The sequence below is a fragment of the Platichthys flesus genome, chromosome 2, assembly GCF_949316205.1.
Source record: "Platichthys flesus chromosome 2, fPlaFle2.1, whole genome shotgun sequence".
Lineage (NCBI taxonomy): Eukaryota > Metazoa > Chordata > Actinopteri > Pleuronectiformes > Pleuronectidae > Platichthys > Platichthys flesus.
Genome location: NC_084946.1, coordinates 18,001,540 through 18,028,872, shown reverse-complemented (window position 1 = coordinate 18,028,872; position 27,333 = coordinate 18,001,540). Strand labels below are relative to the sequence as shown.

The 27,333-nt window shown below is 42.3% G+C and overlaps 3 protein-coding genes across 3 annotated transcripts in view; 1 reads left to right on the top strand and 2 right to left on the bottom strand.

The window, feature by feature from the left end:
* The window catches only part of uba7 (ubiquitin-like modifier activating enzyme 7), a 33,575-nt gene extending 19,649 nt beyond the window's left edge, over positions 1-13,926 (top strand). The window contains exons 22-24 of the mRNA XM_062403573.1: positions 10,540-10,641; positions 11,720-11,802; positions 12,836-13,926. Coding sequence (XP_062259557.1) covers positions 10,540-10,641; positions 11,720-11,802; positions 12,836-12,968 — 318 coding nt within the window. The 3' untranslated portion in view covers positions 12,969-13,926. The remainder of the gene's footprint in view (positions 1-10,539; positions 10,642-11,719; positions 11,803-12,835) is intronic.
* Positions 13,927-14,259: 333 nt separating this feature from the next.
* inka1b (inka box actin regulator 1b) lies at positions 14,260-16,650 on the bottom strand. The gene is made up of 2 exons (XM_062403561.1): positions 16,449-16,650; positions 14,260-15,319 (listed from the first exon to the last, which is right to left on the bottom strand). The coding sequence occupies exons 1-2, from the start codon at positions 16,449-16,451 to the stop codon at positions 14,399-14,401; spliced, it is 924 nt and encodes a 307-aa protein (XP_062259545.1). The 5' UTR covers positions 16,452-16,650; the 3' UTR covers positions 14,260-14,398.
* A 1,424-nt stretch (positions 16,651-18,074) lies between these two features.
* Positions 18,075-27,333, bottom strand: part of LOC133967868 (guanine nucleotide-binding protein G(i) subunit alpha-2) — a 33,578-nt gene continuing 24,319 nt past the window's right edge. The window contains exons 4-9 of the mRNA XM_062403552.1: positions 25,912-26,072; positions 22,962-23,090; positions 20,586-20,715; positions 20,010-20,163; positions 19,663-19,855; positions 18,075-19,180 (exon numbers count right to left, since the gene is read on the bottom strand). Of these exons, the coding sequence (XP_062259536.1) occupies positions 19,665-19,855; positions 20,010-20,163; positions 20,586-20,715; positions 22,962-23,090; positions 25,912-26,072 (765 nt within the window). The 3' untranslated portion in view covers positions 18,075-19,180; positions 19,663-19,664. The remainder of the gene's footprint in view (positions 19,181-19,662; positions 19,856-20,009; positions 20,164-20,585; positions 20,716-22,961; positions 23,091-25,911; positions 26,073-27,333) is intronic.

Here is a 27,333-nt window from a genome sequence, read left to right as displayed (position 1 = left end):
AGCAGTCTCTCCGTGTGTGTGTCCCCTCTATGAGCTTAGCTCATGTGCGTATCAGTCCTTGTGTCCCTGTGTCTCTCTCTGTGTCCCTCTGCTGCCGCCTTTTGAATCCATGGAGAGTTGATTGGCCAGCTAGTCTCCGCTGTGCCGATCCTCTCTCCCTGGTTCACGTGGAGGTGCTCACAGAGACTCCTCAACCCCCCCACAGCGATATACATACATTCAAAGGCCATGACTTCTCACTTGGCCCTTGATTGAGGTGTATGGCCTGCTCTAGTTTAAAACATTGATAATCAGTGGTTCAACTGACTCAGCTTCCCAAGCTCTATAAAGCATTTCCCGTCTTTTATCTCATTACCTCAGTTTTATAACTTAACAACTTGTTTCAGTTCACTCCAACTGTTCTCATCAGTGTTGCTTCCAATAGCTGCCCAGCACCAAACAGAAGTTAGTGACTGTGCGGAAAGGAAGTCTTTGGAAGAGGCTGTACAGTTAGTAGCCTCAGTTCACCTCAGCAGACCGGTCGTGTTATTGCAGGAAACAAAAACCTCAGAAAACATAAAAGGGTATTTCAAGAGCAGCAAAGATTAATGAGTTCTGCTGCAGCTATAACTGAGCTGCAGCCTCGGTAAAACTCCACCTGAGGGTCAGGACAGAGGAGGACATGTTCAGCTGGGTATTAAATAGCTCCATCCTCAACCCCTGCAGGAGCTTGCCCAATACATACCAGCCCATGCTGTCTTTGTCTCCTGGGCTGCCTGCTTGTATGGAAATACTCCCTGTTCCGTGTCTGTGCACACATCCACCACACACTGGTCTTAACTTCGTGCCCTTTCACGCTCCCCCTGTGCCCCGGTTCTCCAACTTGCCCTTTCAGCAACTAATTGAATTAGCAGCGTCGGAGGCAAGGCTCCTGATCTCAAGGAAGCCACTCCAAGGTCAACGCTCACACTGGTTCTTTGTTAATTGCCTGCAGAAATGACGTCTATTTCCTGCCTTCACAGGAAGCAATGTATTGAAACCAGATTTCCCAGAGAGCGCTTAACGTGATGCGGTCGTATGGTCTGTGGAGCACCAGGAGGAGGCAGGGACTTTGGTTTGTGTGTTCACCTTCTCTAATCTCTGTTTCTAAAAACATTTCATTCACAACTTGGAAAAATATGTTTGTTCGCATGTGGACAGCCAGACCTGCAGCTCCTTGAGCGTGATTTGAGTGCACTTTTATAATTGGGGGTCACACATCTGTCACACAAATAACAAGGGCTGGCTTACGTGGGGGGGGGGACAGGGAACAACAAAGGGGGAGATTTCCCTCGCATGTGGTTAAATCTGTTGGTTTCCTGGGACTGTGCCGGTAAAGGAACAGGGTGAACACGATCCACGGCTCCTCAGTACTCCTCCGGGAGCTGCGGCATGGAGCTGCATTGTGCAGTTTGTAACTCAAGACCCCAGACATGAATAGTGCTCACGGGATAATGAGTAATCTGTGATCAACACAGGCGGCTTGTGCCTTCTGTTATTTTTTTTCTGTTGTTGTTGTCTGTATTGTGCGTTTGGCCTTATGTTGTTAAGTCATCTGTTGGTTTATATTGCACTGTTCCACAAGTGCTGCTCTAAAGTTCCCCTTTATTCAGTTTGTTCCCATTTGTGTCGTCAACAGGGGAATCTGCATTTAGTGCATTAGATCAGAGGGTTCAAACTCACGCACAGACAACAGTAGATCATTTAAATAAAAGCCCTCTGAATAATGTCCATCCAGATCTTTTAAACAGTTACATTCATGCAGTGTTGCTCAGAGTTTCAACACACATGTTCCCCATTTAGCCAAATAAAAAGTCACTTGGTCATTAGCAGCTCAGTTTAAAATCCTAACCCTCATATTCGACATATTTAAGACAGAGGCCAGAGTCTTTCATGAGAAACAATATAACAGGACTGCATTTAAATAAGTGAGCTCAGGGTTCAGACCTGAAGCTGGAATCACTTTTCTGAAGAGTCCTTGAGCAAGGCAATGAATCCCTACCTGTCAGAGGCACTGCTCCATATAACTGACCCTGACCTGTGCCCATAGTTTAAAAGAAAGCATTCACAATATTAAAAAAGGGCATTTCTAATTGACCATTCACAAAACCTTCACCCCGGCACAGCTGCCTGTCCAACTTTGGACTTCACACGGAGCTCTAAGTGATACATCAATTAAATAGAGGCCTGTCTTTTTTTTAGTGGGTTAACTTTACAAAAAAATTAAAACTAAAAGAGCAAATGCATAAATGTATGTATTTACATACTCTGTTCTAATGTCAGCAGATTTTAGCATGTCCTGCTAACTGGCTCAATTGGCCTATGTTAGCTTGCTGTTCACTATCATTGCAGCTTAAGCCTCAGTTGTTAAGCATTATGTAGCCACTGATTCAATATTTTAGGCCCTTTAATATAATTCCCTTTATAATATTTGTCTGAAATGTTACAACTAAGACGGAGGCCGCAGTTTTTAAATGAGCAGTTTATAAAATTCAGGGCAGCTCAAGTTCATGCATCGTCTTTGGCATCTTCTACGGGGCTCCTCTTTTTCTTATCCGTAGATATTTACCAATCCCCAGTTTTTGATCCCTGCTGTCCGAAACGTCATCAACTCACTCGCTGTATATTTTCCTGACATTTGTATCCTATTTTTTTCAAATCGTCAAAGTAAATATTTGACTTGGGGGCCAACAGGAAAAATTCTGGAAAATGTGCAGAGCAACATTTGCCAGAACTTGGTTTATTACATCTATAGATCTTTTCCATACTGCTATGTGCACATATCTGTGTTCTCTAATGGAAAAGAAAGAGGAATTAGAACAGTTATTCTGCGCTAACAGGTTGTGGCTGCAGGGTTATTTACCCATTTACTAATGGGTGTTAGTTATTGATCTTATGCTAAGTGTTTGCTTTACCTCCAGATTATTTCCCCTTAATTCCCTTTAAACATATGGCAAAAGTCAGAGTGGTTCGAGGGCTGAAGGCTCAATCATCTCTGGAAAATAATATATAATTAAAAATAATTATATATGTTTAGTTGTAGTACCTTTCCATACTGTTTATGCACTATTGTCGAAATAAAAAATAATTGAGAATTTCCTCTGCTTGTAACTGAGTGGATGCAGCATCACTGTGCCCCATTTAGTGTTTGATGCCCGGTGACCCGTATGAAAGTCTTGTGTCTGTTTCACCTGCTTGTGTCTGACGTCAGATAAAGTAACAGCTTTTTAACTTCTGACAAGGAATGGACATCGTATTGACTCACACATATCAATAACAAGCTACTGTGACCAATACATTACATCTCTCCACACTGCATTACAGCACACAGCCAATGAGAGTGACCTTTGATTACTAAAGCAGCTGATCGATTGCTACAAATTGGGACGTAACACCAAAGGGCACATTGATCCCAGTTTACATCCAGAGCCATAAGCTCATGTTGAATTGAAACTTGTCAGTGACATATTCGTAGATGTTACAGCTGTGTCCCAGTTCCACTCTACACACCAGTATGGACTTACAGTAGGATCCATTTAATGTACGTGGTTTTTACTTTTTTGTACAGGAAATAAAGCAATACATACAGTAGTGTAGGAGATCATAAATAATATTCATATATCGACAAAACCACTGTCAAAGAAACATGGACTAATAGACTTTTAAAGCATTTATTAGAAATGACGCACTTGTGTTTGGACCATCTGATAAATCACTATGCAACATTTCAATTAGAATGAATGGCTTTTTAAGTGCGGAGAAATACTGTGTGAGTGTCTCTGCAGGCTCCAACGTGTCCGTGGCCCATTTGTAAGAGGAGGTTTTATTGACTCAGACCTTCTGCCCCAGGTCATCTTCAGTCAGGTGGAGCGCCATTATCTTCTCATTTGAAAGACAATCACATTGAGATTCTGTTTGCTGTTTTACACGTCAATGGAAGCCTTTCAGCGGCCACGGGCTGAAATGAGTCTGTGTGTCACTGTCCTGAGGAGTGTCTGCATACTGCTGAGCTGGCTGCTCCTCCTCTTCTTCCTCCACCCAGCACCACCGGCTTATATCACAAGTCATTCTTCAAAGCATATGGTTAAGAGTCTTGTGCATTGCCTTTGATACAGATTGTTGAATTTATAGTGTATTAAATAGACAGTGTGTAAAGCTATTCAATCAATCAAATTTTATTTGTATAGCCCATATTCACAAATTACAATTCATCTCAAAGGGCTATTGTCTGACATGAATTCTATTTATGAATACAACTGGGAAATGTCAGGAACATTCAGGCCAGGGGGGGGTGCCTGGGTGGAGCATGGCTGGAGCACGCAAGAGGCAGGACATAATCCATAAATCATGCTGTGGAAATCACACGTTTTTGCATGACACCAGCATCTGCGCTCATCACCAAAAAAGCTTGAATCTCGTCTTTCCAAGTCGACTTCTATGTCTTTATCTTCTACGTGTCTGACACCTCTTTTTAATAAAAAGATGTTGTTCTTTTTGTGGATTTTGGCTCAGACATTTACGTTCTGATACAGAGCTCCTCCCGAAACTTGCAGGAAAAGGTCTGACAGCAGCTCACAACTGCTGTTCCATCAATTCTCTGGGGTGTTGGCAGATAATCGCAGAGGGCTGCAGTGAGCAGTTGGAGGTCCCAGCCATCTGTTTCTCTGCTGCACTCCAAAGAGAGAGTGGATCAATAGTGATCAGGTAGCAGAGGACACGGACAAAGGGCCCTTTTTACATGACAGTGGTTTAGTCCCTTTGTAAGAAAGAACAGGAAAACACAAACCAACAGGGTCCTGATGATGTACAGTGGGACCCGACCCTCTGAAACCACTTTTACCAGCATCACGTCTGAGTATTCTGCCTCAAAACAGGATGCACATGTGTTATTACTCTGATTCATGTGATTCTAAGAGGTCAGAGGTCAGGTCAGATAAAGCCTGTTTAGGTTTTTCTGGATGGAAAACACTGAGTGAGACTCTGTTGGCACAAGCGTTTGTGCTGAATTGAAAAGGATGTTGGACTCAGTTTATAGACAGAAAGACTGTAGCCTTTCAAAGTAATTACATTTGGACATTATACATTTTCATACTCTTCAAGGCAGCTGACCAAACTCTATTAAATAAAGCATAGGCATCCAGTTATTGATCACACAGGAAGCTCCGGCCAGACTCTCTTGTTTCATACGTGCACATAACAGGGTTTAATAGGAGGAATTTGCTATTTCCCCACAACTGAACTAACTGAATTAAATTTCTAAGCATTTGTATTCGCAAGGATTAAACATGAATGCAACACACAGAGTCACATCAGACACTGGTGACCTTTGCAGAACCTTTCCATCTGTGAGCTTCCATCCATTGATGCCGTGACGTGATTGGCAGTGTCTGTGTGCATCAGTGCTGGCTGTGTGCTGTAGGTGTGACGTAGAGGAAGGTGCATTAATCCCGCATCGGTGAAGTCAACTCGAAAAAGAGGAAATCAGTAAAAGCAGTAGTTGTTTGAAATGTTTCCTTCCCTTGTTTGACCCGTTTACTTCATTTAGTTTGACTCTGTTGGTTTCACATGATAAAAAAAGGACAATATGCAAGCTCATCTTTAAGTGAACAATTGAGATATTACATAAGTGAACCTTTGATGACATTCAATCCAGCAAAAAAAAAGGCTTGAACAGAGCGTTCACTATCTAATTTTTTTCCGGACATGACTTTGCTCTTTATCTTGACGGACTGTTGGGATCTCCAGCATGTATGAGCTACTGCTTAACTTCCTGGCTCAGTTGAGGCCTTTTCAGAAGAGAACCTGATTGTCCAGAAAAGGAAATCAAGCAGGAGCTGAAGGAGATTAAATTGAGCCTATGATCCAGAAAGACCACACAGCCCCTGCGCCTGCCTCCCCTGAAGCTCACTTTGAAGCCCTGCAAAGCAAAACAGTGGCCTTTGAAGAAACAGGCCTGTAGCCACAGCCGCTTGTAAAAACGTTACCACTGTTGGGATTATGGCCAGACGCTGGAGCTGGAGCTGGAGCGTGCCTCGGCAGCGCTGTTTCTTGTGGCAGACTGCAGGGAGGAGAACTTATCGAGGTTTGCCTCCACTGATCCCAGCTTCCCGTCTCTGAAAAGCGCTCCATTGTCTTTACAGGGCAAAAATTGAAAACACATATTATGATTTCACTCCAAATGCAGTGACCTCTGTGAAATGACCAGCTCCCTGGAGGGGACCACAATCACCCTGGGATTCATTCTGCCTCCTTATCAGGTCAGACTAGGCTGAACTTCCTCTGGCTGCTCTACATTCCCACACGCTCACGTATATCTGCGGACAGAGGCGTCTATTTTTGGATTCCATCAATCAGGAGTTATCAAACCGGACTTAATTGTTCTATCAGATCCTGTGTTGTTATCTGTCCTTGTGAGGTCTCTTCATTGAAAAATCATTATAATTGGAAAAAATACATAGAGCTTGGCCTCCATCAGTTTGCATGAGCTTTCTACTTGATCTTTAACACTGCATATGTCTATAATGGGGGGGGGGGGGGGTGCTTGGGTTGGGTGTGGACATAAAATACACAACACCTGTTGGGTTCTGGTCGGGCTTGGGTAGTTTTCTCTCGGACTCTGTCAGTTTTGGACAGAAAATCGAAGCCACTGACAGTGAGGCTTTGTCAGCTTTAGTTTCACTGGGCCGTTGCTCATTGGAAATAAAGCACCTTGTGGAAAACTAAAACTATTTTTTATGGATTCTGTAAAGGTTGAACTGTGAGCACAGGAAAATGGCTCATATGTTCTGTCTGTATTCAGTTGGAGATGACGTTCCATGGAACATTGCTTAAAGGTCATTTTTGACTTTAGGTGCTCTAAGCTACGTAGAATGTGTTGGTATAAAAGATGTGGTTGTATACTCTTGTATGGGTTGTATGCAGTCTATTGTTTTCATTCAGTTTCCATATAGTTGTTATAGTTCACTTTCACGTCTCATGTTCTAGGGAGCAGTAAGCTTGTGTAGCAGACATGTTCACTTTGTGATGAAGTGGAAAACAATCACATATATTTTGTTCATTTGTATTTTTTTTTATATATATATTTTTACCACTAGAACTAGATTGCGAGGGTGAATTTCCCGCTGCATGTGGTTATTTAAAGATTTGATTGATTTTGTTTTATTTCTTTTCCCTGGAAGTGGTGACTGTTTACATTTAGATTTTTCAGGAAGAGCAGGGGAGCTGGCCAAGCGTCCTGTCAACAAGAGGAAGCTGCCTGGAGAGTCGGTGTTTTGTGTAAAATTATAATGTCACATCCGAACGGGGAAAGAGCAAAGAGGCTGATTGGTGCAATTCAATGAAACAGAACAGAGAATGATACTGACAGAAACAGTTCAGGAATTTTGTAAGATTTTCTTTATTAGAGAATTATATGGATTTGGCCTTAAATTGGGTGTTTCCAGATTGTGATCGTAATGATGAAGTACCAAGAACAGTTTCCATAGCGACGATACAGTCTGTGATCAACAGCAGAGAAAATCTCGAAACGTTATTGTGTTACTTTATTGTTTTGGGAAACGAGCAGCTGTGTCATGTTTTAGGAGGAAGTTTAGAGCTCGGTTTGTAATCAAGGCCACAGCATGTGGAGCAGATGAGACATGTGGCTTCTCTCCAACAACACAGAACACACAGTACCAACACTCACGTCAGCCACTGTGGCTTTATACCACTCAGGCCCATGAAGTGTCCGTTTGTCTCGTCCCTGTCCTCTGAAGTGAAACTCAGTTCCCCCTCCCAGAGTCCCCCGACCGCCGGCTCTGCTTTACATCCAAACAGACCCTTGGATGCGCAGACATCCAGTGAGATATGTTTCATCGCCAGACGCACTCCAAATCTATTTTGAATGCATTCAACACGAGCCAACTGGAGTTCAAGCTGGTTTTGTGAAGCTTAGCCACCAAGTGACACCGGGCACAGATTTGTCATGTTGCTAACATAACAGGGGACCTCTCAGACTGTAATTCTAAACTCCCACATTAAGTCAACCCTGGCCAATAATAATAGATTGGACTTATGTGTTGTTTTATGCAATATACGGTCTTCATGTGGATTTGGATTTGTATGCCTTCGTCCACCTTCAAAACAGTTTACTACCCTTGTTTTGTTTGTTTGTCTATTAGTTAGCAGGATCACAAAGAACTGCTGGACAGATTTCCATGAAAATTGGTGCGGATCCGGATCAGGGGACGGATCCAGGATCTTTTTTTCAAGTTGCAAGACATTTCTAAGAGATAAATTCATGGATCATGATTAAGAAGATCAGATTTCCAATATTTTTCCAAAACAAAGAAAATGTCTTCATATGTTTATATTGTGCAGAAAAACTATGACCCTCAGCGTCACATTTCTTCTCTTTCCACAGAGATTACTGCTTCGTTGGGGCATTTCTGTTCTTTATTCTGGAAGTTCCGTGACAAAGAGATATTGTCGTGGTTGCAGGTTGGGAAACTATTTAATTGTTTCCAGCTGCCAGTTTGGCATCCCCATGCTTATGTTTTCTCTCCCCCGCAGACGTGCTGGAGAGTTCATGTCATTCTACATGTGTCCTGGCGCTGGCGTTGACTTACTTCAGGTTCCCATCAGAGCTGTGTGACAGATATGAGAGCGAGCGGAAGGGAGGTGACGGAGTAAAAATAACCTGCGTGCTCGCTTTGCATTGTGTGGAATCAGCAACTATACACACAAGGCACTCGTAAAAAATCTCTGGCGTAAGACCACTTAAAACAAGGGCCATTCTACAGTGCAACAAAGGGTTTGCATTCGCACAATCAATAAGAATAAGAAAGTATTTTGTGCACTGTACATTTCAGACCCTGGCTGTGCTCTGCCTGTTGAAAGTTTGAGGCTTTACTGCTAAATCAGTCCAAAGACACTAAAGAAGCTAACGTGACCAGCATGTCACAAACAAAACGGGCTTTGTCTGGAAACTGGGACAAAGGAGCGAGACACCCAGTGAGACTTTAGGGAGAAGTATGCCTCAAGTGTGTCTCCATACCCCCACATCCCTGTGTGTGGTGGGAGCTGCGAGGGCCAGTCAGAAAGTTCCCCTTGGCCGCTGGAGCAGAGATAATTGGACCCAGGTTTAGCTGGAGTTTTGGTATTTGCATCTCGAGCCAATTTTTGATCGTCACAACTTCTCTCGCCAGAAAGCGCTTGTGCGAGCAGGTTCGGCCTTGGACATTGGACGGTGACATATTTTGAAGTATTTTCTGCATGTGCGGAATCCGGACCATTTACATGTGTTTTGTACCCATGTGTGGAATATGGGGTTTACGGTAAACAAGTGGCCTCATGTACCGATATCTATATAGATGTACAAACAGCAGTGTCTGTTGCAGGGGTTGAATGGATGTGTCCGGGTGTCAGGACTTTGTTTTCTGTTTCAGGGGTCAAAGGTTGATCCTGAGTTGCTGTCGGGTCATCCATCCTAATCTCTGATCTCATGAGGGCTATGGGGAGACAGTGGAGCCAGAGGCAGGAGAAAGAAACACGCTATAAGTGTGTATATGTGTAATTATCTCCATAAATGACTTTCTTTATTCAGACTCACAAGACTCAGATCACATTTCTCTTGTCATAAGGTCTGGACGTGTCAAATGCATTCCAGCTACATCCTTTTGAATTTGACGATCTTCGACTTCTTCCCCAAGCACCATTGGGTCGAGATATTCTAGCTTATATTGAAATATCTTAAGATGACTTTAGTAACTTTGGTGACGTCTTTTAATCACGAGGGCCGATTTTCTGTTTGATCAGTGCTTTTATTCAAGCCCAAATAACTGCACATTTTATTTAATCTCATCTATTTCATTAAGTCCATGCATGTATCAAGGCGGTTGGGCTGCTATTATAATAAGAGAAGCCATATGTCAATAAGAGGTTCTTTTGGCCAGTAGTTATCCGTGTTTCAAAAATAAGTAAGTAAGAGAACTGTTACAGTCTCACCTCTAAGTGAAAAAAGAGGGCAATACAAGACACATGGTGCAATCAGGGGACTCTCTAACAAAGACGACTCAAAGTTCTCAATGAGAGGAAATGCTCCCACGAAGCTTCACCACTTGAAATAGACTCTGGCAAGGTGTTTGGAAATACTCCTACATAGTTATTTCACTGCCTGGAGATACAACTACCTCAGTTAGATGCAGGTTTTATAAGATACGTACTTGAGCTTTTTCTCAAGTCGCACTATTATCGTCGAACCTGGAATACACAAGTACTGACGTAGATTTTTTCTCTTGTATAGAACTGAGTAGGTCTCATAGATAAAAAACATATATGAGGAAGCCCCCTCTTGACCTCGTGGCAGCTTGTTGGGATCTCTGCTCCAGTGATGAAAAGTGCAGTCGCTCTGTCCGTGAGTGTCCTGCGCTCTTGTTGTGGACCCAAACATTCACTTCCCTTCACAGCAAGTCATAATTCATCTGTCAACCTTGTCGTGATAATGTGTGTGTTTGCTGGTGGATGTGTCGTGTCTATCGGCAGGTCGCAGGAGAGCCGTACACCCTGTGGGATGGCTTCCTGGTTGAGGGCAGAGGCGGCGATCAGCCGGAAATGACCTTGGGTGATCTGCTGGAGTATATCAAGGTACGACCTCCTCATTCCTCTCACACAGGAAACACACACTTTCTTCACACCCTGTGTTACTGAGTGCAGATTTGATTCTTTTCTTAAATGTGTTCACCTTCTTCCAGTGCACACAGTGCCCATTGTTTGAGTTGGCTGACCACTTCACACCTATCACACCTACTATTTACATCTGAAGGACTGTTTTCTACCAACAATTAAGTGGAATTTCCTAAATGTCCAACTTTTCCTTTAAGGCTCTTACTTCTTACTTATTGTATACCCCTAACCCTAAGACTGCATCCATACCACTACGTTTTCGTCTCAAAATAAATTGACCCCTGACCAGACAAACGTTTTGGCTCCATATCAGTTTTTCCTCCTTCTACTAACATTCCTTGAAATGCATATCAAGTGGGCACTCATGAAAACTAAGCATGAGCATGTGTGTAAACAGGAAAAAAAGAGTTGCAGAAAGAGCAATGCTACAAACGAGAACCAGCTCTGGTGAAAAGTAAAATACAGAGTTTTTTCCTGCACAGCAGCTAGGAGCAGAGACAACAGGGTCAGAAACAATTTGATAATCCTTGTTGTGTTCGGCACACTTCACAGCGTTTCCAAACTACGTTTTGTGACTCTAAAACCCTGGAGTAGTGTGGTGGCCAGAAGCAGAGTTGATCGGGTTTCCAACGAAATTAGAGTAGTATGGATGTAGCCAAAAAAAACTTATATCTGCAGCAGAAATGTCTGAGAACATGACTCCGGGTCTTCTTCTTTATGCACACGCCTTCTTGCTGTAAAAAAAAAATAATTGGTCTATTGATTCTTCGTAGGAGGCAAAGGAAAAATAAATTGGCAAGTGTTCTTATTTGCTCTGGGTTTCGTTTAACCTTCGACTGTCCGGCTTCCCCGTGGTTTGTTTGCAGAGAAACAGCAGAGCTTCCTGAACTCCTGAAGTTGTTCTAGGCCACAGGTCATAAGCAGAGCTTAGCTATCATTGTAGAAATCTCTTCAGCATAACGCGTGCATGCAATACTTGTAAAGCCTTGCTATGTTTATCTTTCACTGCAAACTTATGGAATAATTTGCCTTTGTACAGGTCAAATACAGCTTGATCATCTGCGGCCTCTTCTACGGAAAAGCTCTCTTATACAGTGGGCAAGAGGAGAGGCTTCAGCTGAGGTATGTCCACTCAAGATAAAGATACAGAAACAATGTTGCATGTACAGTCGACGGCTATACATGGCCACACAACCACATACACACAAACAACAACAGTTAGCAGCGTCCCACTGTTTGTATAGAGGCTAATGGCAGGATGAGGTGTTTCCTGAGAGCCGGTGAGGAGAGAGCCTGTTGACACACTCACGCGCTTCACCCAACACTGATGATTGAGTCTGCTTCCTCCTCAGGTTTCCCTCTGTTTGTTGAGGAAAAGAGCTAAAGAGTTAAATTAGGTGTCGAGCATTTTTTGGCTCCTGCAATCGGAGAGGCCACGCTGTTCAGGCCTGTTCGATGCTGCAGCACATTCAAGGCTTGTTTCATAAGCTCTGCAGTGTTTGAAGTGAGTGTTGATTTGTGAGCGTGGAACGTGCGCCCTCGGGGAAGTTTCGATTCCAGGAGTGAAAAAAATCTAATTAAAAGTTTAGAGTTCAGAGTTAATACATTACTGGGTAATTTGAAATGTTCGATTTTATTTGAGTTAAACCTTGCTGTGAGGTCTTCCTGTCGGTCTTGAAACAGACTGTGCATGTCCTGTCCTCTCCCTGACGGTGGGGTCCCTGGGGAGCTGGAGCTGCAGTCAGATGGGGCAGAGGGGGGGGGGGGGGGGGGGGGCAGCTTGTACATGACAAATGCCCTCTCTCTCCAGTACACATTTCCTGTGCAGTCGCCCGGCCCTGTGTTTCCTTTGTTTGAACACTGTAGGGTGAATGTAGAACTAAAACACTGAGATCACATGGGACCAAATCATTGCAGAGTTAGAACACTATTATTCTCTGCTCTTACTATTGTTAGCAATTCTGATGATGAAGAAAAAGTCAATGTTGCTTTGGTCTCTAATGATTTGTAAAAAAAAAAGCACTTACTGCTCGGATGGTTTGTGTTGAACAGACCCCCAAAAAACTAGTGTTCATATTCATCATAATAAAGAACTGTGTCATCTGTGGTGTGGCTCATTAATGTGATTTCATGAGTTTCACTTGTTTGGTTGTAGAGTGTCTGACCTGGTGAGAATGGTGACTAAAGAAGACGTCCCCCCGCACGTGAAGATGCTGGAGCTGGTCCCCTCGTTTGCTGAGGACGAGGACTGTGAGGAAGTCCCTCCCATCAGGTACCTGCTCCTGTGACGCCGTCCACCACGAGGATCCAGTGGAAAGCAGACTTAACACTCCTGTGACGCCATATCACTTAAAAAGCGTTTTTTTGTTGCCATAGCTGTCTTCCTATTCATTTTACGCAAAACTCCTCAAACAAGCTTTGAATAATTGCACTGTGATCACTTTTACGAAACTTTGATTATGGGATGTGAATAATTCCACACTCCAATCAGTTGTTGTCTTTTTGATGAAATTCCCAATACACTGTCAAATCTATAGAGGTTAATGCCCAGTTCCTCATTTAAGGCTTTTCTGTCTCGTTACTATTTGCTAAAAGAGGAACAAACAGCCATCTCTGAGGTCCTTAGCGATATTAACAGAAATTCTTGTTTACAAAGGTTTGGTTTTCATTTACATGTGTCTTTGGAGAAGTCACGCTAAGAGCTTGTGGAGATGCCAAGGCATATGGATTAGATGATCAGATGATCTGGCACTGGTGGAGCAGTGCTGGACCCCTTCTGAGGTCTAATTCAGGTCAGGCGGAGCTTGACGTTAGAGGGCTGCGGGTTGGACCGGGCAGCTGGCACAGTAGGTTCAGTGCTTCGACGGTTCACCAGGCTTTTGCCATCTGGACACAGCTGCCTTGTGTAAATCCTCCTGCAAACAACACGTGTACACATCCCCTGCCTCACTCCCTCCCTCCATTCAGAAACCCTGACCTGCTCAGATACTGTGCTCATCTTCAAGGATCATTGTCCATCCTCACATGTTTTTGTTTTCATGTCCCATAACACAGTTTGTTTCACTTTACGCCCCTCACAACATTGTGTTGTTGTGTTTAATTTCCTCTGCTATCTCAGTTTGCTGTTTTGAAATCATGTCATTAAGAACCGTCACTGTGATCATCACTGCTGACATCTGCTTGGATGGTTTCTGGATGCTGTTTGTGATTAAATTATTTTAGAACCACTAAGCAAAACATGTGGAACCGTGTGTCACCATGCGTCATTAATACACCTCGTTACCTCATCATGGTTTTAATTGTTCAGTTCACCAGTTACGTTTTCAGCCATCTACCTATTTTTATTCTCAGTTTTTAATGTTTTTTAAAACTATTAAAGTAATTATACGATTATTTTATTCCTAATTACTTATTAGGCTCAAGACATAAGACAAAAGGGTCAATGGCAGGAAGGTGCAGTTATTAACCTAGCATTTAAGGTCTAAAAATGATCTTTTATTAACGTTATCAACATGAACGAAAGTGTCAGATGTTTGATAATTACATAAGATAATTAGATCTTAACAGCATCAAGTAGGAACAGAACTCGTTTTCATTAAATTCACACAGAAACCTTTTATTCCACATGTATCAACATTATGGACAAATACAAGTTAAGAAAATAGAACCATCTTATTTAAACTTCTGTGTAAGTAATAGTCCGTAGGCACAGTCTCGCTCAAATGTATCCAATGATGTCATTGCATATGATGGGTTGTCGGCTGCCCGTCTTCATGAGAGCGGTGAACTTATAGAAGTCAGAGTCCAGTTGGTGCAGTCCAGTGTGGGACTGGTGAAAGAAAGGTTTGAGAGCCTGGACCCCCACAGGGCAGGACATCCTCTTGGGATTCTCTGCTGCTCGGCTCATCCTGGAAGAGTCCGCAGGCCGTGGCTTCACCTCCACGCCTTTAGACATCCCTGATAGTCTCTTTCGCATGTTTTCTAAGATGTCTTTAGCGTGGCGCCTGGGTTTCATTTGCGTTGGCTCGGGACACTCTGGAAGGTCCATCCAGTTCTTTATGAGGTCCGCAAAGCTGTTGTCTCCCAGAACGAGGGGCTGCCTGTTTCTGCTTCGGCTCAGCAGCGACGTCGTCCAGTCCTCCTGGTCACTGGCCTCAAACGAGGTCCAGCGCTCCAGGCAAGCGTCCGAGGTGGATTTAGGACGGATGCGGCAAGAGGGTCCTCTGTTTGTGCGGAGGCAGGCCGAGGAGGAGACTCGCACGTTCCTGGTCCTCCTCAACACCACTCCTTCATCATACCAAGACGCCTCAGAGTAACCAGAGTCAAAGTCCACACTCTTCTCACTGCTGGGAGAGCCTTGTGCCAGTCGTTCATGCTCCTGCTGCTCATCCTCCTCTTCCAGTGGGCTGGCCAGGCAGCAGGCAGAGTCATACGTGCTGGCGTCGCTGGCATCAGAGATGCGTAGTTTTGAAAGTCGCTCCTGCCGGGCCCTCTGCTTGCAGAGGCGCATTGCAGCGAGTGACCGGACACACGGTTCACTCAGGGGCCTTGGCCTGCTCATCTGCTTCAGGTCCTGCAAGGATCTCATCATGTACTGCACCTGGTCCCGGAGGCAGTCAGTGGAATCTCCTAAACACAGCTTCACAACGACACAGACACAAAGACTTAGTGGTGCAGACAGAGCTTCAATAAAGTCTGTATTTAAAAGAACATATCTGTGCGGTAAGAGACATTTTACAGCAGAGAACAGAGCAGTTAGTCTGTCGAGTCAAGGCCTGAGCAGTTCCTTGTTCTATTTCCAGACCTGGGCCAAGAAGATTTTTACCAGCTGAGATCACTGCTCTATGACCATATAACAAGTGAGGCATTCCATGCAAACCTCAGAGCAGCTTTATGGAGACCATCCCATGCAAGTATGATCCCGGAGAATGAAACAAGCCTTTGCTCCGAGAACAGGATGCACATTTCATTCTGGGGAAAACGTTGCCTGCCTCCTTAAGCTTGAGGGGAAGTTTGAACAAAGTGAGAGCTGAATCATGGAGGAGTGCAGAGGCTCGCTGATCCTCTCCACACTCCCCTAACTCACAGGATGTTGCCTGGTCTGTATTATAGAGCAGGAAATGACAGCAACATTGTGGAATTACACAGCGGCCGTGTCCTATTTATGAATCATATCACTTGCCGATTAGCAGAAATCAGGGCACGTACCTTGAGTTTGTATTTTACGAGTTACTACAGTAAATGTAAAGTTTGTTGAGCCTCCTCGCCTGGCCACAGTTTAGGGCTCGGAGCGGTAATGGGCACCACAATGCCATGATGTTATCACAGCTGTGGGTGCTGGACCATTTGGCCCCTGAGGGAGACTTATTTGACACACAGAGACATCCACAGTGGGACGCTGCTTCTTTTAAAATGTGCTGTTCTCCTCGGCTGCTTCACACAGTGGGGAGCAGTGAATCACTCAGATGTACACAGTTTGGAGCACATTAACTGTGACATGGGGGGGGGGGGTACTATCACAATATTATTACAATTGCCTTCCGTGGACAATTAACGTTGTTTTGAATTTGAATTCCAGTTAAATAAAAAAATGTTTAACACTGACTAAAGAAAATGCATTAAGAAGAAATATTGTTTGGAAAAATCCAACTAGTGCAAAAAAGATAGATACATATACAAAACACAGAATACTGTGCCATGATCTTTGTATTTACATTAAATACTACTGCAGTGCATCTACGAAACTGTTCAAATATATAAATACATACCATTTCCTTTGAGGTAATAACTGCAGTGAAGTTCAGGATCCTGTCAGTTTGACGGTTGCTTCTCCTCCTGAGTGTAAAAGTACTTCTGAATTTGTTTCAAAATGAAATCCCATCAATTTGAGCAGCTCCACAAGTTTCCAGATGTTCAGAGGAGAAGTTTCTCTCCTCGAGTATTTTTTCCACTGAACCACATGAGGGTCTGTCAGCGGACCTTGGCGATGATGAGCTTTTCTCTGCAGCGAATCAGCGCAGCGCGTCACTGGATCAGCCAATGACAAAGCGCCTGGAACAAGTTGCCGCCCCCACATGTAATTACAGCGGTTATCACTTTGTGGTTTCCTTTGAGACTCCACATCTGGAGCTGGATCATTCTTTACCTTCTTATTCTAACAGTACATAAACGAAGAAAGCACATTTTTAACAGTGCTACCTTCCATATCCAGTGTTCAAATGAATTACGAGTAAATCAGCATGATACTTTATTCAATAGGGTCAATTATAACACTTTATTTAGCAACTCTCGATATAAATTCCTATGGGCTGTGCAAGTTCAGTCTAAACTGCCACTTCAATAAAAAACGGTCCTAAACAAACGCTGTGATTGTGCAGCTCTGCAGACATGGATATCCACGGAAATCTACATATCGCCACCTTGTGGATGTTTGCAAACAGGACGCCCCTTATTACCATTCTCCACTGAATACAAACCTCTTCACACCTCTGACTTCAGTCTTGGAGATGCATACGGTTCATTCACTGCTGTTTTAGTGGCCACTTTGAGATGCAAACCAGCTGCTGGGGGCTGGAGGCAAGAGCTCATTTCATTTGGAGATGAGCGGAACATTCAGCTCCTCACCTCACCCTCTTTTTGATGTGGATAACACTTTGTATTGTAATTCAGCTGAGGACAGTGGTCAAAGAAAAGCACAGGGGTTTAAGTCAAAGTACCAAAACAAGTAGAGAACAAAACACTCCATTAAGAGATACATAGATATAGACCTCAGAATGCAGCCTGGAATGTTCAGGAATCAAACCTTCAGGTAAGTGAACAACACTCTCCACCTCCTGAACAAAAGTAGATAGATAGACAGATAGACAGGAATATTCAGGAATCAAACCACCGACCTTCTGGTAAGTGAACAACAACAACCAGCCTCTTGATGATGGATGATTTGAATATGCAGTGATAAACTCAGCTGTACATATTTGGAAAGAACAGTTGGGTTTGAATAAGATTTGACTTGGGGGATTACAACACAACACTTTTATTAAAAAGACACACATTAAAGAAAAGTTTAAGTAAAATAGGTTGTGCAGAACACAACAACAAACAGAAGGACAAACAAACAAGCAGACACAGATGAAAACATGTGACTTTTTGCTTCTCTGGACTTGGAACAGCTCTTAACGAAACGAGAGAAATGTTGTGTCATCACTTTTGTTGGAGCTGCTGACATCAGAGACTTCCACTGATTGTATAGAGCCCTGTGCTTTTCTATCAGAGCTGTGGTCCACACTCATTCACTGATTCAGTACCAACACATTGCTATTTTATAGCATCGAGGAAGAGAAATGATATGTTGTTAAGGTTTGTTCTTTTGACACAACACACTGCAGAATACAACATCATGTGACCAAACTTTATTTACATTTAACAATATTAATGAAAAGCTTTCCTCTGTTTTTCTGAGTGTTGTGGTGCGTTGTTTTTTTTAAAGAATGGCTCGTGTGAATCAAAGTGGAGTAGAAATAGCCCTAATTGTCACTATGAAGATAGCATGTCTCTAAAGAACAAGTGTAAACAGATGTGAAGGCACAGACATATGGAGACAGACTTGGAATGAAACAAAGATTACAGAACAATTCAATATTAGGAACAGACAGAAGCATTTAAAAATCTTGCACATATCTTAAGCATGACACTTAACCTTTTCTGTTTTTGTTTCTTATAAGAAGTTACTCAGGAATGTTATTCAGTTTGTGGGGGGGTACAGACTAATCTATGGACAGTCATGCAGAATAATGAACTAGAGTATATGTGAGAACATTGATTCTGTGTAAACATCGTACAAAAAGAAGATTTTCCCTTTGTCTATTTTTCATTCTCCATGCGTGTTAGTTTTCTTCTAAAAATAAGCTCTGTGCAGTCAAAAGGTTCATAAAATGCCAACGTTAGTTAACATAAGTTAATGTGATTTATATATAAAAGTTTAATTTGTACTTTATCCTATTACTGAACTTCTAAAGCAAAAGGTTAAATAAAATGAAACTTAAATCTTTCAACTATAATATAAATCTGAATACAAAAAAATGAGACTAGTGGCTTTCAAACTGCTCCTTAAAGGCTCAGGAAGAAAAATACATACATTTGGCTGTATTTGCCTAAATTAAATAATGTTACTGCTATTATTATACATTTTACTTCCAAAAGTAATTTTCCACTTAAACCAGTCAGCTCATATAATTAAATATAAATCAAATATTCGGGCTGAGTGCCTGGACTGTTGCAATTAGGGGATTCTTGGGCAAAGGTACTCAGTGTGTTTATATATATAAAATTTGTTATAAGCCATAAATAATATCAATACAATACACAATGTGATGGTAGCAGGTCAGTGATTGTTGAAGTTCTTTCACGTGTCCCCTTTAGGAATCAAGTCTGTTCGGGTTTTCATTATGAAAAGCGGTAATTATCTCATGGCTGTTGCAGTCTCATGCAGTCAGGCATCGTCCTGCATAAACAGAAAGAAGAAAACGCAACAGATTTATAGAAAAACAATATAATACAGAAAAAAGTGCTGTGGTTTCATTCTTTTAATGTATAAGAACTTCAATTTGTGTTTGTTCTGCTCGATCTGGTCCCGAAGCAGCAATCACAGCAAATCGCCCCGACCAGAATGAGTTTACCTTTTACTTGCCAAACACAAACTAATGTAATCAGCTGTTTAGAATGTGAGACAAGCTTTATTAGAACGTGCATTTCAGAGACTGAATCTGGCCTGGAGATCTCATTTGAGTTGAAAGTTTAATTTCAGCTCAGACCAAAAAGATCAGTGTCACCATCACCACAGTCCGTTCACAGCTCATCCCATAGAGTGCGTTATTTTTACCCATTTACCGATGAACAAAGCTATGAGATTTGGATGCATAAAGAACAAAGTTGAACAAATCATCCAGCAGCATCCCCACCCTCCCTCTCATCCCTCTATCATACCTTTAGAAAAGACCACAGTCTTTCAGGTTGTTCTTAATAATGACGTCAGTGACGGCGTCGAAGACAAACTGCACGTTCTTGGTGTCAGTGGCACAGGTGAAGTGGGTGTAGATCTCCTTGGTGTCTTTCTTCTTGTTCAGGTCCTCGAACCTGGTCTGAATGTAGCTGGCTGCTTCGTCAAACTTGTTGGCTCCTGGATGAAACAGTTTGGAGAGACGAGGAGGTGAGGTCACATTGTGTTCAGTTGTGATTTATTTTGTGAGCCGATACAAAGCAGACTGTCTGTAGTTTTACTTCAGGTGTTAAACTATCACAGCGTTTCTCTCGGGGTACTAGTCTCTCCGTACCTGTGTACTCGGGGAAGCAGATGGCGAGAGGGCTGCTAGTGATCTTCTCCTCGAAGAGATCCTTCTTGTTGAGGAAGAGGATGATGGAGGTCTCGGTGAACCACTTGTTGTTGCAGATGGAGTCAAACAGCTTCATGCTCTCGTGCATTCGATTCTAAAGAGAAGAAACATTAGTCGTGGCTCATGACCATGCATCCGAGCTGCCACCAGGGGACAACGTTGTTCATGTTTTAAATGTGAGGAATAACCAGCAGGGCGAGTTCCCTCAGGGCTTTGTTAGGCTGTGTCTCTCCTGAGCACTTGTGTAAAAATCATAAACTCATTGAAAAATTGGGGTCAAATGCTTCAAGTCACTTGAAAAATGATCCATTAGCACTTTTATTACATAATTGCACTCAACTGTAAATTTACAGTTAAGCTCAGATGAGCCAATTTCACAACCTGGAGCTCCCTATTATAGAGCCATAACAAGGAGTCATAATGCTGTACAACCTAAGCTACCTCATACTGACAATGAGCCAGATTATACAGCTTGTAAAATTCACTGAAGCATATGAGATGACAGCTTTTTTTTACCATCTCCTCATCCTCAGCCAGCACCAGGTCATAAGCACTCAGTGCAACGCAAAAGATGATGGCTGTGACTCCTTCAAAACAGTGGATCCACTTCTTTCTCTCTGAGCGCTGGCCCCCCACATCAAACATCCTGCAAGGGGGACGAAGCACAGGAGACGTGATGTAGGTGTGTGGGTGTGTGTGTGTGTACGGAGGGCGACAATGAGAGACAGTAAGGTGAAGCTGATGGAGAGCAGGGCACTGAAGGGGGACTTCTAAGGAAATGACAGTTGAAGAGAAGAGGAAGGAAAAGAAAGTCAGTCTGACATTCTATCGCTGGGCGAACATTAAGTTTTCATGAGGCAGCTTTCAGAATAAAAGGGCTGGAGAAGTTTCTGAATTTCCCTCGGGATTTATAAAGTATCCATCTATCTATCGAGAAGTGTCCATCAGATATTGGATAAAGATTCCAGGGTCAGCGCTGACTTTAAGAGGCAGGCCTCTGTAATCAGAGCAAAGCACTGTCTAATGATGAAGCAGAGAGCTGAGATCGAAGCTGTTAGATGTGCGAGCAGAAACCAACACGGCTGAAGTGATAATATAGTCAAACACATCCAGAACAGATGCCGTTCTTTGACGCTATAGCAACAAATAGGAGGTGTCAGTGAAGTCACAATCTGTTCAGGTTAGCGGGTGCCAGTGACGCACCGTCCTGATGAATGAAATGACGCCACTGGCAGAAGATGGCATTTCTCTGTATCTGTTACCGTTTCCTGTCCTTACTTATTATGAGAAACAGGGACCGAGTTATAAAAATGTGACTTTCTACTTATTGATTTCCTCCATGAATTATTCAGGCCAAATACTGAGGCTGTGACAGAGGGTAAATATCAGAGAGTTTATCAGGAAACAGGTCACACCAGAGCCATGTGGCTCTAGGTGCTTTTATTTCCTTGCATGTTTCTTTCCTTTCAGAAAAGATTGAAATACAATAAAACAGAGCATGATTTACTGAGGGAAAATATTGTGCACAAAACTGTTTCATTCAGAAGAAAGAAGAAACCACTCAGAAGAGGAGGGGGGGGAGTGATCTTCCCTGCATGAGTCTACCTCAGTCTGCCCTCCCCTTCTCTACTCTTCTCTACTTTTCTCATCTCATCTCATTATTATATACCAACCCACTGTCCATCCCTTTACTGGCTATACTATCCCCATGCACAGACTTTACCACTACATATACTTATATATTTATATATATATATATATATATATATTTTTTTTTTCTGTTGCTTTTATATAGATATATTTTATTGTACTATCCACTCCAGAAGCACAATAACACGTTCCTACTGGACACTGACACAATCACATCATTGCATTCCATTCCTGTATCTGTAAATATGTTCTCCGTATGTGATTTTTGTATGTATGTCAGTGATGTGTTTAAGTGTATAAGCTACTGGATGATCTAAATTTCCCACGGGATTAATAAAGTATCCATCTATTTATCTCTCTGTCTAAATGTAGTTGGAGGAAGTTGCCTATTTTGTGTAGTGGTTAATTGCTGTAAGTTTATGACTTTATTCTTGTAATATTATGACTAGATTCTTATTATATTATGACTTTATTCTTGTAGTATTTCTGAGTTTATTTTAGTGACATTATGACTTTACTCTGGTAATATGATGTTCAGCTATACTCTGTACTCTCTACTTGTGGGTCCTTAAATAAATCACTTACTTCTATTAATAGATACATGTATACATCTGTGACTATCCCATACATGAGTGCTCAGGCTGGGTCCCGGCATGTTTTATGTAAGATCCACAGAGCTGTGCGATGGAGGACACACTCGGATGTTAGCAGCAAAATAAAGATCTTCCACTTCTTGAGTGAGGGCTCGATGGCCACGTCTGATTTGTTTATACAGCTTTCGGCGCAATCATGGTAATTAGCCTTTTGTTAGCTGGGGTAAATTGGCTTCTGAGTTGCTGAGTTGCACATTTCATGGCAGGAGGGTCAGTCGCTGCTTGATTTATTCCTCAAAATGAAGCTGTTAAGCAATTACTGGGTAATGATGTAACTTGGTATATCGCCAGCATTCACTTTGCTTTTGTTTTAGTGTTCAGAGCAGTTGCAGAGGAGTCTGGTACTGGAATGACACTGTTTTCACCTAGAGGACCTAATTCAATGAAAACTCATGTGTTGACATAGTCACTCTGCTACGCTAATGTAGACTATTGCTCTTCCACTTTCTTTTTGTATCGGTTTTAACACTGAAAACAACGATCGGTGGTGAGTGAGCCCTCGGGAGACATGTTACCATGTTCATTCATTTGTTTGCTTCAAAAAGACCTGAAGTCCATTGACAATGATGTGAGTGCCCTTTGACCTTACTTGAAGTGCAGTTCCTTGAAAGTGAAGTGAGTCTCCACAATGCCAGTGGTCTTGACCCGAGTTCGCAGCACATCCTGCTGGCTGGGGATATAATCTGATTTAGCTATCCTCTCCAGGTCGTTCAGGTAACTGAGAGCAGAGAGAGAGAGAGAGAGAGAGAGAGAGAGAGAGAGAGAGAGAGAGAGAGAGAGAGAGAGAGAGAGCAAGCATAAACACGCAGGTCACTAATGCACTTGTGGTTCATGAACATTAAAATCCACCCGCATTTTACTGAACTGCATTGAACCGTAGTAAGCTCGTTTGTGACACATTCGGCGGAGTGAGTCATATCGTGCTGTATTAAACGAGTCCGCTTGCAGGATTTCATTAGACTGTTTAAGTGCCTTTTAAAGAACTGCACGTTGGTTGTCAGATGGATATGGGTGATAATTGTCTGTATAGTTCATTACTACAGGAGACCACTCGCACATTCTTACATTGTTCTTACAATATCATGGATAAATCATTATTAGATGACAGTGCAATAGAGAGTAGTAGACAGACGCTGTGGCATAGCAAGCTAACACGGGAACTGAGAGGTGCTGCTGGCTGAATTCTCAATGAAGCTAGTATGGCAGCAAATATTTATTTTATTTTTGGTGACAACAAAAATCATATATTCCTTAAATACCATGGTGGTGAAATACTCGTCTTTGAGTTTCATAAGTAGATGCACTGAATTGAGAAAATATAAAGAAATCGAATTACAGACTCATGACTTTAGTAGTCAGTGTGACCATTGGTTTGGGCTTATGCACATTATTATATGCCTGTATAGCCTCCTAACACATGCAAGATATTGCAGGTAGTCATCCCCACTCATAGCTAATATTTAGTTTATATATACATGCATTCTTTGCTGCTTATTTACTGGCTCTAAAAGCAACATAATATTTAATCTCAATCGATCAATCTCTTAATCAATAAAAATTATTGATTATTAAGTATTATTTGTGTCCCAGGGCTTAACAAGGTGCGACATCCTCTGACCTTATCTGCTGTATTTAGGCCATGCATGGTTACGTGTTTGATATGCTGGAGTTAATTATTACCAGATGAAATAGGCTGCTGCTATCAAGGGATTGTGCTGAGTTTCAATATGTCTTTTTCATTTCACTACATATTAGATCTCCAGCTTCAGAAATAACCGTAAGGCTCAGAATACAAGCAATGTTTTCATGCATATTTCATCGTCATTTTTGTCTCTGCTGTGTTTGGTGCACTGTGTCTGTCGGGGGGGGGGGGGGGGGGGTTGACATGATGTCAGAGCGTGGATTCCAAGTATCAGTATTGCATTTACTCATCACCCCATGAACCTATGTACTATGTTCTGTCCTTAGTGGGTGGATTTGTATGGCAACATTGTCAACACTCTTGTCTTTTTTCCGTTTGCACTGACAGACTGTTGGTCAGTAAGGGAGAGTGGAAGCAGTTTTCCCATGCCTGACACAGCTTGCCCCACTTGCACAACATTGCATCATCAACAAAGGCCAGCTGGGAGCTTTAATGGTCCAGCCAACCTACGCCTCATAGAGAGACATATATCCAGCATCTCAGTGGCATTATGTGGACGTGAGTGAGTCACGTCCACATATTAAAAATAAATAGTTGGCTGGAGAAACTGGAAGACATGATGTGAAGAGATAGAATTATTTAATTATTGAGTCCAAGTGAATGTTGGGGCCAGATGAAATAACATTCTCTAAAAGCGATCTTGAGAGAGAAGGTCCAAAAACGGTATTTTGTGAAATCCCAGCTGCCTTGACCTTTGAACAACATAATTTAATCAGTTTTTCCTTTACTCGAACTGAAGCTTTACACCAAATTTGGAAAAAATTTCTTCAGATGTGTTGTGCGCGAGGAAGGTGGATTGACGGATGGACTTTTCTGTCTCACAGTGAGCCAATCACACAAAGCAAACATTTCAGACTGCAAATCAGTGACATAAAAACAATTAGTCTATTCCAAAAAAGGCTTATCTCTTGTGGCTTTTGCTAAATCACATAGTTAGGTTTACTCGGGGTAAAGTTGACTAGAGTCTAATTTCGTCATCTTCTGTTCCCTGCTTATCAGCTTAAATTAATCAAACCCAGAAAGGGAGAAGTAATCGTTAAAGGAAAGTTATTGGACACTCCAGACTCCATAGCCCCCTGGAGAAGACGGGATTTTTCGCTGTAGCTCGTATAAGAGAAGCTGACGGGGCTCCACCACTAAATCCATCAAAACACCCCTAATGGCACTATTATCCATCCATATGTGTGTGGGTGAGCTAGGGATGTGCAGACTGTACACGCAGAACGTCCCCATCCAAAACCATCCGCTTCACTTGATTAAATGTGAGTTACAAGCAGGACTGAAGGATGAGATGGATGCACATGCATATTGTGGATTTGTGGTTTCCCCACATTTACATTTACAGTGGGTAAACACAGAGTGGCAGCCTAAATATTACACAAGTGAGGCAGACATTGAAAATCATACATTTCGCCAGGCTTGAATATGAATAGAATAGATTAGAATAAAATAGAACCCTTTTATTCTTATTGTACAAGAGAAGGTAGTACAACAGAAGACTGCTACATCCATACCAATATGTTTTTCTTTTGAAAACGACCGTTTCAAACTAAAACAATCTCTGTCCACACAAGTGTTCTGGCTTTTAAACCCCATAGATACTGACAGGCCTGAAAATGTATATGCAAGCTGTGTCTTCTAAATATAAAAAAAACAACTTTAAAATCAGACTTATACACAACCAATGAAAACAAGACTAATAATTACTTAAAAAAAAGGTTACATTTAAGAATGAATATTGCACTTGAAAATAATGTAACTACATATATCAGTATAAGATAGTTGTGAATTGGTAGAACGGCCCAGAGAAAGAACAAACGCACAAAGTCACACTCACTATGCTGCCGAGTCATTGAGCTGGTATTCTCGCGACCTTGCAAAGCAGCTCTGGATACCGTTGTCTCCCCACAGTCGCCTCATCACACTGGCCAGGTCGCTGGGAAGAAGGCCCTGCTCCTCAGCTGCTGCAGACAGGGCAAAGAGCTGCTGGGCATCGTCCTGCAGGGGGCGATAAGGACACAGGACTGGGTTGTTGCAAGAACAGAATCACTGCCGAACATACATGTTAACTGTGAAAAAACTCAAATGATAAAACAGAATACGTAGATTAAGTGAATAATATTTGTCATTAGAAAACTGTATTAAAATTTACACAGATAATACAGTTTTCCTAATGAAATCCAACGACATTTAAAGAATTTTCTCGGCTTTTAGTAAAAACCCATTTAGACATGTTCACTGTGTCTCTGAACTTCTGCCGAGAAAGCAGCTTGTGAAAGCAGCAATAGAATGTGACGATTGCGATGATGATATCACATAAACCTACGATACACGGAGCCGCTTCGAGCGCATACGAGATAGGTGAGATACGTTGGTGTGACTCGAGGTAACAGCCGACTTGTGATAACAGACTGTGGTTGGATTTCGTGATGTTTGTCAACCTGCTTGCTTCTCTCTATTTTCCATTTTCCTGTTTGCATGAAGTCAATCCTCTTCTCTGAGTTAATGCAATGACTGATGTACAAAGATGTAGTAATAATTACTCCCTGCATTTCTCAGCGCTTCACATCTTTTCATTTCGGAAACACAATCTTTCTGTCTGTTTATCATATTTGAGGAGAAATGCATTTTTGCAGTTCTGCATTGCTGTTGTATTTATTGTGTTTTAAAAATGTGTTTTATTTTAGCAGGATTTGCTTGGTTGTTTTATGACTAGTGAGCTTAGACAACACAAATGAAACAGTTTTTTTTTTTTTTTTTTTTCAGTTTAACTGTTGGATTATACAACAATGAATCTCTGCATGGGAATGTGACGTATTTGCTGGAACCCATGTTGCCCCATTTACCATAGTAAACAGAAAATAGCCTGTATAATGTGTGAATGTGCATGTGTTGATGTGAGGTACATTTTCGTGTTTGTGCGTGTGCACGTGTGTGTGTGTGTGTGTGTGTGTGTGTGTGTGTGTGTGTGTGAATTTCTGAAGGGCTGCTGTGTGCAAGTACGGGCAGACTAACACACTAATTGCCATGTGTGGGAGTCAGTGAGAGTATCGTCACGTACACGCGGCCATTTGACAGATCTGTCAGTGAGAGAAATAAAAAAAACTATCCATCCCGCTCTAATGACCACAACAGAGTCCTCAATCCCACTGCAGATACAGAAGAAGACAGGGACGGGATTCACTGTTAAATCACGGTGACACACACTCCTCCACAGGAGCGGGTTCAAGCGCTGTTAGACCTCGGTGGCAGCTTGTTC